This window comes from Eublepharis macularius, chromosome 12, assembly GCF_028583425.1.
Source record: "Eublepharis macularius isolate TG4126 chromosome 12, MPM_Emac_v1.0, whole genome shotgun sequence".
NCBI lineage: Eukaryota > Metazoa > Chordata > Lepidosauria > Squamata > Eublepharidae > Eublepharis > Eublepharis macularius.
In genome coordinates this window covers 71221372-71236053 of record NC_072801.1, presented here as the reverse complement: position 1 = coordinate 71236053, position 14682 = coordinate 71221372, and the positions used below count along the sequence as shown (strand labels likewise).

At 46.1% G+C, this 14682-nt stretch overlaps 1 protein-coding gene and 2 non-coding genes across 3 annotated transcripts; all 3 read left to right on the top strand.

Annotated features, from left to right (window-relative positions):
• Positions 1 to 4772: 4772 nt before the first annotated feature.
• Positions 4773 to 14666, top strand: RANGRF (RAN guanine nucleotide release factor). The gene is made up of 6 exons (XM_054994664.1): positions 4773 to 4856; positions 6282 to 6381; positions 8333 to 8449; positions 11529 to 11676; positions 13160 to 13254; positions 14147 to 14666. The coding sequence occupies exons 2-6, from the start codon at positions 6290 to 6292 to the stop codon at positions 14271 to 14273; spliced, it is 579 nt and encodes a 192-aa protein (XP_054850639.1). The 5' UTR covers positions 4773 to 4856; positions 6282 to 6289; the 3' UTR covers positions 14274 to 14666.
• On the top strand, positions 8839 to 8910 carry TRNAA-CGC (transfer RNA alanine (anticodon CGC)). Its single transcript has one exon. It is a non-coding gene; the product is annotated as a tRNA-Ala (tRNA).
• On the top strand, positions 9219 to 9290 carry TRNAA-UGC (transfer RNA alanine (anticodon UGC)). Its single transcript has one exon. It is a non-coding gene; the product is annotated as a tRNA-Ala (tRNA).
• Positions 14667 to 14682: the final 16 nt, after the last annotated feature.

Genomic DNA, 14682 nt, shown 5'->3' with positions numbered 1-14682 from the left:
ACCAGGGCTTAAACGGAATCGATGCTTTTCTTAATCATTACAGTTTTAAAATTGCTTAACATAAGCAAAAAGAAGTTACATCAGTTCTGTATACTCACCGTACTTGACCTGTACAGTTTTCCATAGAAATGTCAGACTCTTTCATCGAGTTCATCGTGGCTTTTAAAATTTACTTTCCCCCACCCAATATAAATAGAACTGTCAACCTTTAAGGCCTGGAGATGTCCCAGAATTACAACTGATCCCTAGAAATCACTTCCCCCCTGGTGGAAATTGTGGCTTTGGAGGTATCTGACAAAAAGCTTGACTCTTGAAAGTTTATACCCAGGAAATCTTGTTGATCTTTATGGTGCTGATAGACTTGAATCTTACTCTTCTACTAGAATAAACATCCACTGTAAACAGCTTTACTTAACCAGAGTTCCTTTTTACAGTGCGGTGAAATGGTAGGGGACCCCCCACACACACAAATACACAGTGACACAAGAATGCAATATAATAATAATAATATTTGATTTATATACCACCCTTCAGGATGACTTAACACCCACTCAGAGCGGTTTACAAAGTATGTTACTATTATCCCCACAACAAAACACCCTGTGAGGTGGGTGGGGCTGAGAGAGCTCCAGAGAGCTGTGACTAGCCCAAGGTCACCCAGCTGGCTTCAAGTGGAGTGGGGAATCAAACCTGGTTCTCCAGATTAGAGTCCTGCGCTCTTAACCACTACACCAAACAACCTTACTGAAGAGTTAAAGCCAGTTCTAACTTCTGCAGAATGGGCACCCATCCATTTCTTTGCCCCTTCCGAATCACATCCACAGGAAATGTCTGATACTCACCTGTAGGGAATGGTAGTGATGCCACTTCCTGGGGCAGGAGCATACACAGCAGGGCCAAGCTGCAAAGGAAGCCCAAGACAGAAGTTAAGTGAGTTTTCATTCAACACACACCGTGGCAGGAGACGGGAGACAATTCTGCCGCACAAAACCTTGTTGTAAAGGTGATAATTTAGGTCTCGGCAGAACCTCTTCTAGTATGACCCCAGAATAAAAGCACGCAGGTCCTGTAGAGAGAGGATCTTAAAGTGCGACGAGGTGCCACCAAGTTGGAATTGCTGGCAACCCCAGCAAGGGACTGTCAAGGCAAGTGAAAATCAGAGATAGTTTGCCAGAGCTTTCCTCTGCAGTCTTCCTTGGAGGTCGCCCATCCAAGTACTGACCCTGTTCAGCTCCTGAGGTCTGACAAGATTGGGCTATACCATGCCCCCTCAAAAGAGTATTGTTAGCAAAATCAACCCAGGGTAGGGTTGCCAACCTCCCGGTGATGCCTGGAGATACCTTGGCGCAACAACCACACTCCAGACAATAGAGATCAAAAGCCCTGCTGAAAATTACGGTTTTAGAAAGTAGACTAGGGCCAAATCCACACGTCTCAAGTCTTCCGCTTTCCCCCACCCATTATTCACTTCTCAGACGGCTGTTCACATACTCTTACCTCAATCCCACCATTCTCTCGCGTCTTTCGCGTTGCACTTCAGACAAATTTGTTAGGTGTTCAAACACTTCTCTTGCGCAGTTCTCACATTGACGTGGACAAATAGAAGCGTTTCAGAAGGAGACCGCCCCCTTCAAACCACCCCACTTCTGTGTTTGTAGCCTTTCCGGAACACCATCCCTCTTTGCCATGCAATCATTAAGCTTTTCCACTCTCTCCACAGCATGCCTGCCTGCCTGCCCTTTCCCCCCCCTTTTTTTAAAGGGGACTTTCCCAGCATTGTTGCACATTCCCTGCCATGAATCTTAATCGGGGTGCTCCAAAATGCCCGCGGAGACATCAAGGGGTGGCGTCATTTTCATTTCCGTGCCATTTTTAGGATGCCAAACAGTCGGAAATATTGGTGGCTGTTAAAATTACTTTTTTAAAACTGTTGAAATTACCGTTATAGCAGAAATCCGTCATTCTAACATTACATTCAAGCGTCAAATAATTAGTCTGCCCATTTGGAGACTTTGGATCACCCCCCCACCTTAAATATCAGTTCAAATTAGCCTGCCAGAATAATGGTCCAATAGATTTCAAAGAAGAAGGCATAGAATAACATTAACCAATCACAGGCATCATAGGGGTGTAGCCTCGCCATAGCAATTTAGCAAAAAAATGCTATAGCGGAAATCTGATGAAAAAATGAAAAAAAAATGAACGTGATGTCATCATTGGCGACGTCAGATCTAAACCCGCCCCCGTATTGCGCGATTCTACCAGAGATGTGGACGAAGGATAGCGCGAGGCAGCGGCAGTAAGAGAAGGGATGTGAACACAGACTGGGACATTGCGGGATAGAATCCAGCGCGATTAATGCACATGAAAAGCGGAAGGTAGGGAAGTGTGGATTCAGCCTATGTCTACTGAGCTCTCTCCACTCCCCAACCCCTCCCAGATTCCCCCCCCCAAAAAAACTTCAAGAGCTTCCCAACCCAGAGTTGGTAACCCAGGGGTTAATACACCTTTTGTTTTTTCTCCCTCCTCCAAACTGAATTTAATAGAGAATTTTGAAAAACTCAAAATCTTCAGACTGTTCAATGCTGTCTGAGTTGTCCTTCACAGAAGTATTTGACAGTTCTAATCAGCAGACATGAGGGCTTAATTGGAAATGTGAAAAAAATGCAGATGTCTTCCAATAAACAAGGTTGCATGAACAAGCTGCCCCTAAACCATCATTCCCTTAGCTTAAAAAATTCAAGGCTTGTCAATTAACAGGTGGGTAGAGACTTTAGGGGAGTTCATCTAACTACAATTTTAAAAATCCTCTTTAGTAGTCCTCGACATATATTTTAAAATATGCAGCCCACAAACTCACAGCACAAAACTTTCAAAGCAGCCAACCCTTAACATTCATTTCCACAACCCAGGATGTTGTAGATTTAGAAGAACAAAATCCACTTACCCTACAAAGCAGAGAGAATACATAGCAATAAATTCCTCCTCAAAAACCAGTTACATTAAGTTCTGCTGTTCATAAAAATAAGCAGCATCTCACTTCCAGAGGATGGCAAATGGATCTTATTTATAAATTGCTGGCTTCCTCCCCAAGAGCCCTCACCTGTTTCCAATCACTCCATCAGCATTTAGGTTGGCTGAGATCTTGCACTATTAGGTTTTCCCTTATTTTTCAGCATAATTGACTTTTGAGATGCCAGGAGCTAGACAAGCCCTTTGCCAGAAAAGAATGTATGTTTCTCTTCCTGTGGCATTTCTATTTCCCCCACCCCTTTTGAGTCATTAGTTGTTAGAGTAGGATCTGAGACACCCAGGTTCAAATCCCCACTCTGCCATAGAAGCTTGCTGAGGGACCTTGGGTCAATCACACATTCTCAGCCTAACCTACTTCACAAGGTTGTTGTGAGAATAAAATGGAGAAGATAATGATGTGAGCTGTTTTGGGGAGAAAGGGGGAGTATAAATGAAGTAAAATAATATAAATAAATAGAATGTTAGCAGAAATGCCTGGTTCTTGCGGGGCTTCTTTGCCTTCATCAGCTTCACAAGAGGCAGAAGTTCAGCAGGTAATAAAGGCCAAGAAAAGATTTCTCTGCTGCAGTTGCTAAAGGTACAGGAGTGCTGTCAGGAAAAGGAAAAACATGACAGCCTTAAAAAACAAAGGTGAACAGTATACTTTACTGCTGTCTTCTGACACTCTTGAAACATATTTGAGCCGGGCTCAGCCTAAGAACTTTAAAAAAGAATCAGAGCTGAGCCCTGGAACTTGGGAAGTAGTAACAGTGCTTCTGGCCACGTGTAGAGTGATTTCCCCTCATGGCTCATCAGCTTTTCACATTTTCTTGAGTATTTGGAAAGCTTTCCATTTAGATTTTAGAAAGCACGATTTCCATGCACATAAAACCCCTCTATGTAATTCTATAAAATTGGCTAGGTGATGCTGATGAGAAAAGCTGTACCTGGATGCCTGGGTGATGTGACTCAAAGGCAGGAATAAAAGGTGGTTGATCTGCTTAATCTTAAAACTGTGTGTGTGTGGGAGGAGTACAACAGGTATTGTTAATTCTTTAAAAAGAGAGGTGATGGTGTTGGTTGCCAGCCTCCAGGTGGCGCCTGGCGTTCTCCTGGAATTGTAAGTGATCTCCAGATTACAGAGATCAGTTCAGTTCCCCTGAAGAAAATGGCAGCATCAAAGGTCAAACTCTATGGTATACCATAGATTCTAGGTGAAATCTCTCCCCAAATTCTGCCACCTCTTCACAGCACCCAAATCTCCAAGAATTTTCCAGGTTAAAGTGGGCAACGATATGTTACAATCATGCGTTTTTATATTAAAATCATAAACAAACAGATTACCACAGACAAAGCTTTGCATGAAGGGATGTGTCTGAGTTCTAGGGTTCCCAACTCCAGGTTAGGAGTGGAGATATGGGGGAGAGGAAACTTAAGAGGGCAGGGTTGGATTCGGAAGGAAGATCAGCAGGGTATAATGCCATAGATTCCACCCTCAAAATCAGCCACTTTCCCCCAGGGAAACTGATTTCAATTAACTCCTGGAGATCCCCAGGCCCCACCTGGAGGTTGGCAACGTTGCAACAGAGCCTTTAGGCGACCTTTTGGTAGGCGGGACTTAGAAATGTTTTCCTTCGTCGCTCCATTGCCTTTTCATTGCTTCCATCGCTCTTCGCGATTGGTCCAGCCCCTTGCCAATCGCGCCACCTTCCGTAGACGTCATAATCGAATTCTGGAGCGACTCACCTCTATGGTTTCTGATTGGCCAGTTTCCGTACAAACTCGGCGGGCTCATTGTATTCCACAGGGGACCATTTAAAGGGGAGGCAATAGTCGAAGCGCAGGTGAGGTTTTACGTATCAATGGCTGTGTACCGTGATGGCTCAACAGAACCTCCATGTTCAGGGGCAGTGTGCCTCTGAATACCAGTCGGTGGGGGAAGTTCAGTTGATTTCATACCTCCTCTGTACTAGTGGTCGCTTTCCTTGCAGGGCTTCACGAATTCTTTCTTACATGATGAACGGAGGTTTCTTTTTTTCTTCAAGTATTCACCATTTTTCTTCCCAGCGGATGCACCAGGTAGTCCTCTCCCCTTAGGTTTCCCAATCTCCAGGTGGGGCCTGGAGATCTCCCGGAATTTCAACTGATCTCCAGACACAAAGATTAGCTTCCCCTGGAAAAAACAGTAGATTTTATGGCATCAAACTCTTCTGAGGTCCGTCCTCTCTTGAAACACCGCCCTCCCTAGGCTCCAACCCCCAAATCTCCAACCCAGAGTTGGCAACTCAACCTTGCAAATTAGGAGTCCGTATAAAGGCCTTTTCGAGCCAGGTATTAATACCAACCCTTATCCCAGAAATTGCTTCACACACCATGGAATATTCTAGATACTCTTAATAGTTTTAAAAGACTGCTTGGCAAATTCGAGGAGGAGAGATCAGCTAGTGGCTAAACTGAGCCTCCATGTTCAGGGGTAATATACCTCTGAATAACAGTTACTGGCAGGTAAGCAGTAGGGACGGGGGGCTATTGTTTTCTTGTCCTGTATGGGGCCTTCTTGTGGCATCTGGCTTGTCACTAGGATACTGAACAAAGTGTAACTTCTTATAGTTTTATCCACTTCCATCTGTCTCCCGATCAGATGTTCACTCATATAAATTCTTTCTCTACCAGAATGTTGAAAATCTGCAATGTTTGGAAGAGAGACTATGAAATAGGAGAGTCTGTTTGTACCTTGACAACTCAAACTTTAGTAGCAACGATTGATTACTTAGGTCCCTGGTTCCCGATCTTGGAAGTCTCTCCCTATTCAGTTGGGGAGCAGCTTGCACTGTATCTTTCCCCCAGAACTTGCTCTTAATGCTAGGACTTAGCTGTGGAATTTTGTAAAGAAATAGTACCTCTGAGCTTGTACAGAGTGCTTTATCCTTCCATTATTTAGAAGGCTCCTATGCATCATTCAACATTGTGATGTTGTGTTTCATTTTTCTGTCAAGAAATGAAGCCCATAGATTCAATCTAACCAGTTTTTTTGCCAAATCTTGTCCAATTTCTTTATTATAACCCCTGTACCACATGGTTTTTATCCATGCAGGTCCCCGGATCTTCAAGATAGATTTTTTTTTTTAGAACAAAGAGGGGGACCCTGTCTTCTCTTTTACATAAGTGGAAAAGCTGGCTGGGTCCAACTCAATATCCTGAAGGTTCTTTCCTATCTGAACATGTTTTGGCGCTTTCCCCCGTACCCTCTCTTTTTCTTTATCTTGCAGGCGGGGTGATGGATAATGTGGCTGGACAGGAGCAGCAACAGCAGCCGCTCTTTGGAGGGGCCTTTTCTGCCTCACTTCCCCCTGGAAGCCTGGATGTCAGGTATGCCAGCCTCTTGGAATGTTGGGTTGCCAACCTCCTGGTGAGGCCTGGCGATCTCCTGGAATTGCAATTGATCTTCAGACTGTCAAAATTAGGATTCCACTGGAGAAAATGGCACCTTCAGCTGAGGTTGTTCAATAGGACTCCCTCTTCCTTAAAGTTGCCAAATCAACATTTGAAAAATCAGGGCAGGTTTGGAGTTCTGAATTGAAGGGTTCAGCTTTGTTATGCTTGTTAACCGGCCATATTTTTCTCCCCTGTGGCCATATCTGTTGCTGGCTGCTTCACTTTCTACATTCCCTTCTCTGTTCATCAAAGCAGGGGCCATCCCATACCAGCATTTTCTTTATCTTTTTTGAATAATTTTTTTTGAAAATATATTTTATTAGTTACCATTAAAGCAGGCTGAAACTAACATCAGAAATAATAGCATAAATAATAACATTCAATTTATATACCACCCTTCAGGATAACTTAAAGCCAGCTCAGAGTAGTTTACAAAGTTTATTAGTTTATTATTATCCCCAGAACAATGACCCTGTGAGGTGGGTGGGGTTGAGAGAGCTCTGGAAGAGCTGTGACTGACCCAAGGTCACCCAGCTGGCTTCAAGTGGAGGAGTGGGGAATCAAACCTGGTTCTCCAGATTAGAGTCTTGCTGCTTTTCACCACTAAACCAAACTGGCTTTTCACAGACACTTCACTCGTCAATAAAACTAAATGTAAAAATGAAAGCGAACGAATGGTGCACAAGAGAACTAGGATACTGATCCCCGACATGCCAACTCTGGGTGCCATGGTGTCCCACAATGCATTTCCTGATGCCCATTTGCTTCTTCTTCAAAGCAACAAGCCAGTGCTGGCTTTTCTCCACTTCACTGGAGCTGGTGGCGGTACTTCTGAAGGCCCCAGGAGTGTCAATAGGAAAATGTCACCATCATAGAATAATGCTTGTCTTTGGACCTCCCAACCTTTTGTAACTGCCCCACATGGCAGCCATTTTGTGATTGGCCCTGCCTGCCTCCCACAATGGCAGCCATTTTGTGGTGGCATCCTACCACCTTTTCCTCTCATTCCCCAAGTGCTCCCAGTTTCAACAAAGTTGGGGAGCCCTGGGCTGGGATATCAGCTGGGGATTTTTGCAGGGGAGGCAGGGAGGGCAGGCAAACCAGGATTTGAATGACAGGCTTCACAAAGTAACCATCATTAAAACAAATGATGGGCGAACTGAGCTATAGACTCACTTTCCTGGGAAGGCTTCCTAGTCCACCAGGTGTCTGCCTTAAGGCAGCCTCACAGGGCAAAAAAAAAATCCCAAATGCTTTCTCTGAATTTTCATTTAAAAAAAAAATCAGTCTGTCTCTTGCCCTTTTCCTTCTTGAGATGGGAAAAGGATAAGGCAAGAACGGTTTTTCTAGTTGTTTTGTATCGTTGCAATATTCTTTTAAAACTCTGTACATTGTTCGCAGTGCAGTCAGTAAACAGAGTTACACCCATGGAGAATTTGAAGGGTGTCTAAGTTTGCCAGCCTCCAGGTGGGAAAATACAAAAGGAGCTACTGCAGGTGGGGCCGGGAGATCTCTCAGAATCACAACTGATCTCCAGAGGACGGAGATCAGTTCCTGTGGAGAAAGTGGCTGGTTTTGAGGGTGGAGTCTGCAGCATTCTACCCTGCTGAGGCCCCTCCCCTCACCAAGCTCCACCCCCAAATCTCCAGGAATTTCCCAACTCAGAGCTGGCAACCCTATCCACTTAGGACAGCCCTGTTGATCAATAACATAATTAGAAACGTTAGTGCGTGTGTGTTTTGTGTGAGGCGGTATATACACACACACATTTTGCTTTTTTCCATCGTCTTAGGAAGGTCCTCTGAATTGCATCATAAGCCGCCCCCCCCCCTTGGTTTCTTGCCCGGCCTGCCTGATTCTCTCCTGCCCTTGCTTTCCTTTGCAGTGAGCTGCGTCAGGTTCCGGACAACCAGGAAGTCTTTGTACACCCCAGCACAGATCAGAGCATCATTATAGAACTGCTGGAATATCAGGCAGGGGTGCCAGATGAAGCCTCGGTCAGGTGTGTGGTTGGATATTGTAATTCCGCATGGGTAAAAAAGCAAAGGGCTGGTGCGCTGAACCAGTTGCCAGGGAAACAATCTCTGGACTGGAAAGCTTTTCCCTCTAATCCTGAAGATGTTCCCTTGTGCAATGAAATATACTCTCTTTGTGTGCTTAAAAGCTTCTTGATCGTGAGCTCACATTAGAAAGCTAAACCTTTATGCTGAAAATATTCTGAATCTGAATCCTGTGTTTACAGGTGCCCCTTTAAGCGTTCAAATTAGTTTGAGCTGGTATATCTGTCCATATGTCATTCCAAAAAATCAAACAGGTATCTTAGGAATCATGGTGTGAGTTTTCCTGATCACCTTGACAACAGTCTAGGCCTGCGAAGGTATGCTGGCAGATGGGGATGTAGCTCAGTGGTAGAGCGCATGCTTCGCATGTATGAGGTCCTGGGTTCGATCCCCGGCATCTCCACTTTTGCTGGAGGGTATTTGTTCCGCAAGGCAGATTTGGTGATGTGTAGAAATGAGGCTGTCTGTCTTTTGAATGTTTACTGGGCATTGGGCATCCTTGCAGGCACTTCCAGTGTAATTTGCTCTGTATTTTGTAAGTGAACATGAATGTCACTGATGCAGCACAGGGTTGGGGGCTGTCTTTTCTGCCATTGTGGGAAGTGGGCTACTAAACTAGATGGACCTTCGGTCTGACCCATTCATTCACTTTGTTTCAGAGTATGTGGCCACATTGCTGCACAGTTTCTGGGACTCTAGCACCATCAGTAGGGGGATGTAGCTCAGTGGTAGAGCGCATGCTTTGCATGTATGAGGTCCTGGGTTCAATCCCCAGCATCTCCATTCTTTTTCATTCATGACCCTGAAAGACAAAAACCAGGAATTGCCTGACAAGTGTCAGTGGAGTAGCCGTGTCATTCCATTACAGTCGAAAGAACAGAGAGTCGTGCGACACCTTGAATGAACGGTAGGATTTGAGTCCAGTGGCACCTTAGAGACCAATAAGATTTTCAGAGTGTAAGCTTTGAAGAGTCAGAGCTCCCTTCTTCAGACACAAGTGCAGCACCTTAAGAAGTAATTTACTCATTGTGGCTGAAGCCTTTGCAAGTCATGCGCCTCTGACAAAGTGAGCTCGAGTTTCAAGGAAAGCGTTAATCAGTTAGAGCTCGTATGGTCAGATGCATCTGATTTGCAAACATTTCTGCTGTTCAAGTGACTCCCCACCCATTCAACGGTGGCAGGGACTGCAGCCATACATTTCTGGACACTGTGCTATTGTGGCATAGCAGTCGTTTGCCAGTGGATTGTCCTGGACTGACAAGAGCGCAGTGTCCAGTGACTTGTGGTTGCAGCAAGAGTCAGGGCCACATATAAATCTTGTGGTGGAAGCAAATGGAAGGCGGGGAAGGAGATGCAGCTCAGTGGCAGAGTGCATGCTTTGCACGTATGAGGACCTGGGTTCAATCCCCAGCATCTCTGCTTTTCTCAGAGGTGTCCCTTCTGTAAGGCAGATTTGCTGGAACATAGAAACAGGGCTGTCTTTTGGATATTGACAGGACATCCCTACCGGTTCCCTGACCTGGCTAGCCCAGGCAAGCCCGATCTCATAGTTCTTGGAAACTAAGCCTTGGTTAGTAATTGAATAGGAGACCACCAGTGAAGAGGCACGAAGGCCTCAAACCACCACTGTCTGTAGAAGCAGACAATGCCAAACCACCTCTGTTAGTCTCTTGCCTTGAAAACCCCAGCAGGGGTCGCCGTAAGCCAGCTATGACTTGACAGTACTGTCCAGTCTCCCTACAGGCGGTTTTACACACACAAGAGAATTTGTCCAGCAAAGTGTGCAAACGTGGGTGTTATTGGGAAGGGCTATGGCTCAGTGGTAGAACATCTGCTTCTTTACCCAAGAAGCAATTCCGATGTAGAACTTGGTGCCCGAAGATGTACAGATGGCAACAGGCATAGGGAGTTTTAAAAGGGACGTAGACAGATCCTTAAAGGAGAGGTCTAGCCATGGCGACTAAAAGGAACCTCCACATTCAGAAACGGGAGGAAACCACTGAATGCCACTGCCAGGAGGCAACATCTGGGAGAAAGCCTTGACCTCTGTGCCCTGTCGTTGGCCCACCAGAGCTGCACGTTGGCTACTGTGCGAGACTGGATATTGGACAAGGTGGACCGCTGAGCTGATCCAGCAGGGCCCTTCTTATGTTCTAATGGCATACAGAAGGTCCCAGGTTCAATCCCCGGCATCCCCAGTTAAAAGAATCAGGTTGTAGGTGAGGGGAAAACCCTTGGCCCGAGACCTTGGAAAGCCACGGCCAGTTTGAGTAGCCAGTATCGCTCATGATGGACCCAAGGGTTGGATTTAGCGTAGGGCAGCTTCATGTATGGGGTGGTAGTGGTGGTTTGAGGCCTGTGTGCCTTATTTGGTGAGATTCTCAGAGGTATCTTGTTGAGCACTGCAGGAAACGGGCGGCTGGACAATGAGAGTGTTTGGTTGGATCCCTCGGGATACCGTGTGACACTGCAGCAAAGGTTCTGTTGCTATAATAGTAGCCAGGGGAGGTGGCTCAGTGGCAGAGCACATGCATTGCAGCTACCAGATCCGGAGTTTGACGCCCAGATTCTATATTTTTGCTAGTGTTTTCTAGAGCATCACTGTAGCTAGCCCGTAAAGTGCTTCGCATAGATTGATCCGTGAAGGGCTAATTACGAACAGCATTGCCTCCGAGCGGAGAATATAACCAGGCGTAGAGATGTGAGGATTTGAAAACAGCTTGGAAAATGTGTGGCAGGGGTTTTCCGTGGAGCTTTTTTTTCCTTTCCAGTTTTCCCAATGGAATATTTGGGAAATTTTGTGCATCTCCATAAAAAAAACCTCTTTGAATCATTTCCTCATTTTCCCATGACCAGACTCTAACCTTTGGGTTTTTAGTTTTTAAAAAAATTATTCACAGTAAATCAGACAATACAGAAATAAAGACAAGATTGAAACAAACATGCACGTTATTTGCACAGTAGCCTTTAGGGGGTTTTCTGTGATTGATGGATGCTTCCCCCCCCCTTGCCCCTTTGTAGATACCACTTTGACGATGTGGTTGGCACTTCTGGCGGTGCTGAGGTTTTGAGCCAAGAGGCACTGGCACCCCATCTCCTGGCTCTGGAAGGCTGCCGAAGTGCCTGGCACCTCACCGCTTGCCAGCAGGTGGCTAAATTCAACGAAGAAGTAAGTATCAGGGTTACTGGGACGGTGGTTTGAAATCCATTGCTGAATCTATACAACCTTGGCTATGTGAGGGGAAAGCCAGTCTGGAGTAGTGGTTAGAGCGTTCAGCTAGGATCTGGGAGACTCCAGGTTCAAATGTCCACTCTGCAATGGAAGCTTGCTTGGTGACCTTGGGCCAGTCACTCCCTCCCAGCCAGTTTGGTGTAGTGGTTAAGAGCGCGGGACTCTAATCTGGAGAGCCGGGTTTGATTCCCCACTCCTCCACTTGAAGCCAGCTGGGTGACCTTGGCTCAGTCACAGCTCTCTCAGCCCCACCCACCTCACAGGGTGTTTTGTTGTGGGGATAATAGTGACATACTTTGTAAACCGTTCTGAGTGGGCATTAAGTTGTCCTGAAGGGCGGTATATAAATTGAATGTTATTATTATTATAACCTACCTCATAGGGTTGTTGTGAGGATAAATGAAGGAAAGGAGAACTGCTTTGAGTCCCAGCTGGGGAGGAAAGCGGAGTTATAAATAAAGGAAATAAATAAATGGATTAAAAATGGTATTTTCATTGCACTATTGGAATCGTTTGCCCCCTGGACTGTGTTGTCCATAGAGGTAAATCCAGAGCTGAATGATTATGAGGACACAACATCCAACAACGTGAGGGTGTGCTCCTGTCTCAAAATTCTTGATGAGTACTCACAACTTCCATATTTAGTCCTCTCCTGTCATCCCCCCTCCTGCCCCTCCCAGCAGCATCAGACACCTTAAATTAATGGGAGGACCTCAACCCCTACATTTTCACCTCATCTCCCAGAAGGGACAGGCCTAGCAGCTGTTTTCCCTTCACATCAAACCCAATACGTCGTATTGTCGAAGGCTTTCACGGCCGGAGAACGATGGTTGTTGTGGGTTTTCCGGGCTGTATTGCCGTGGTCTTGGCATTGTAGTTCCTGACGTTTCGCCAGCAGCTGTGGCTGGCATCTTCAGAGGTGTAGCACCAAAAGACACTGTGACACTGAGAGATCTCGGTCTTTTGGTGCTACACCTCTGAAGATGCCAGCCACAGCTGCTGGTGAAACGTCAGGAACTACAATGCCAAGACCACGGCAATACAGCCCGGAAAACCCACAACAACCAAACCTAATTTAATTTGGGTGCAGGTTTAGCATGAACACACACGGCCTTTTCTACTTTCCTGGGTTTTAATGCATTCTTTTTCCATGTCGAGCATACGGGTATTTCACACAGCTTCTACTTAAACACCTGCCTCAGAGTCTTCAGTTTGTTTCATATTTGACATCTGTGTGTTTTTACCCTTTGAGGTAGAGGGAGGCTCTTTTTGCACTGTGGTGCCTTCCCTTCTCTTTGGTCTATCTTGAAAAATGAAGAGGTCCCTCGTGTTTTCTAGACAGGTGAGGGTTTCCCCGGTAGGTGTGAAATGGTGGTTCCTGGCAGCTTTGACGATTTCCCAACCATCTGTTTGCTTGCAGGCCAAAAATGAGGTGAGACTGCATCTTGCGCTGCTTCGCCTGCCCCAGTATGGAACAGACCTGCTTCTTACCTTCAATGACCCCACCTTTATTCAGTGAGTATGCCTTGGAACAGAGGGATGCGTTGCCCCAAGCATGCTCTGCCAACCTTACTGGCAAAGGTGCCAGTAGTTACGCCCATTCAGGCAGCCCTTTAATTATATTTGTGATATTCCTGTACCATCTTTCTGGACCTTCATTCAAGGCTGTTGACAACTCAAAATAATGCATGTGATGGAGTCAGGTAAAGAAAGATTAAAAGTAGAGAATGCTGGTAACCAAGAGCTACATTTGTCACAAGACCTCCCCTTTTAAGGCTGTCCTTTTTCAGAAGTGCTAAGGACAGGGCCTTCTCTGTCGTGGCACCCTGCTTGTGGAATGCCCTTCCATTAACCCTCCAATGGGCGCTGAACCAGTCATCTTTTCAACACCCGTCAAGACTTGTGTTTCTGATTACCAATCGTTGCCCTTCCTACTGCTACATTTTCTAGTGTCATCTTTTTTTTAAAAAAAAAAAAGACTTTTTGCAATTTGGTAGCTTCATGATAATCAAAATGAGTTTTCTGCATCCCATTTTAACTGCTGCCCTTTTAATCCCCATGGATGAATGGGGCTTGATACCCAGCCTATCCTCTTTGTGAGAAGGAACCACAAGGAAGGCAGCCCGTCTGTGGGATTGGGCACAGGATGGGTGGGGCCAGCGCACTTGCTTCCTGTTCTCTGCCTGGCTGCACTGGTACTGTTGTGTGTTCCAGGAAGAAGAGAATTCTGGGAGGGGAAGAGCTAAACAACAGTTTAGCCCAGCAAGTTGGAGGGGAACTCTTGCTTCTTGAGACATTGTGTGGAAATGGAGGTGGGGCAGGGGCTTCTACAGTAGAGGGTAAAGGAGCAGAGGTGATGGAAGTCAAGAGAACTTCTCAGTGATACCAGCCTTCTCTCTTCTGCCAGCCCCCTAAGCAGTAGCGCAGCCCGAGGAACAGAGATTCCAGCTCCTTCCCTGCCTCCATGGACGGTGGACCACTTCCACACCTTTGTACGCAGCCTGCGGCTTCTTGACCCCGGCATCTTTGGTTAGACCAGCCCTAGAACCTGACATCCAGCCACATCTCCACCATCTACGCAAGGGTATCCACCAGGACTCTTGGGACGGCTGCCTGCCTGGGGTCTCCTTGATGCTGTAGCCTTCCCCTTTCTCTAGAGGGAAGAAGAATCAGCCCCCCAGAGCTTTGTCCCATTTCAGAAAACAGTTTCAAGCCGCCCCATCTCCCAAAGGAGGTTTCAGGTTTCCCCTTGTAAAGGCAAAATTGCCGAGTTTCAAGCTGTAGAATTTCAGCTTGACCACCTCCCTCGTGGTTCCTCTGCTCCCCCACCAAGTGTTTCCACCTCACTCCCCAACATACCATCGCTTCTGTAATAAGTGGACCAGTCCCTCCTGATTGTGCTGTCCAATAAACAGTCTTCTTACCAATGTTTCGATTTATTTC

Excerpts from the sequence above, each read along its gene's own strand:
- RANGRF (XM_054994664.1), top strand. The coding sequence starts at position 6,290 with ATGGATAATGTGGCTGGACAGGAGCAGCAACAGCAGCCGCTCTTTGGA. Across the intron at positions 6,382-8,332 it reads CCTGGAAGCCTGGATGTCAG|TGAGCTGCGTCAGGTTCCGG; the intron begins GTATGCCAGCCT and ends TTTCCTTTGCAG. Across the intron at positions 8,450-11,528 it reads CCAGATGAAGCCTCGGTCAG|ATACCACTTTGACGATGTGG; the intron begins GTGTGTGGTTGG and ends GCCCCTTTGTAG.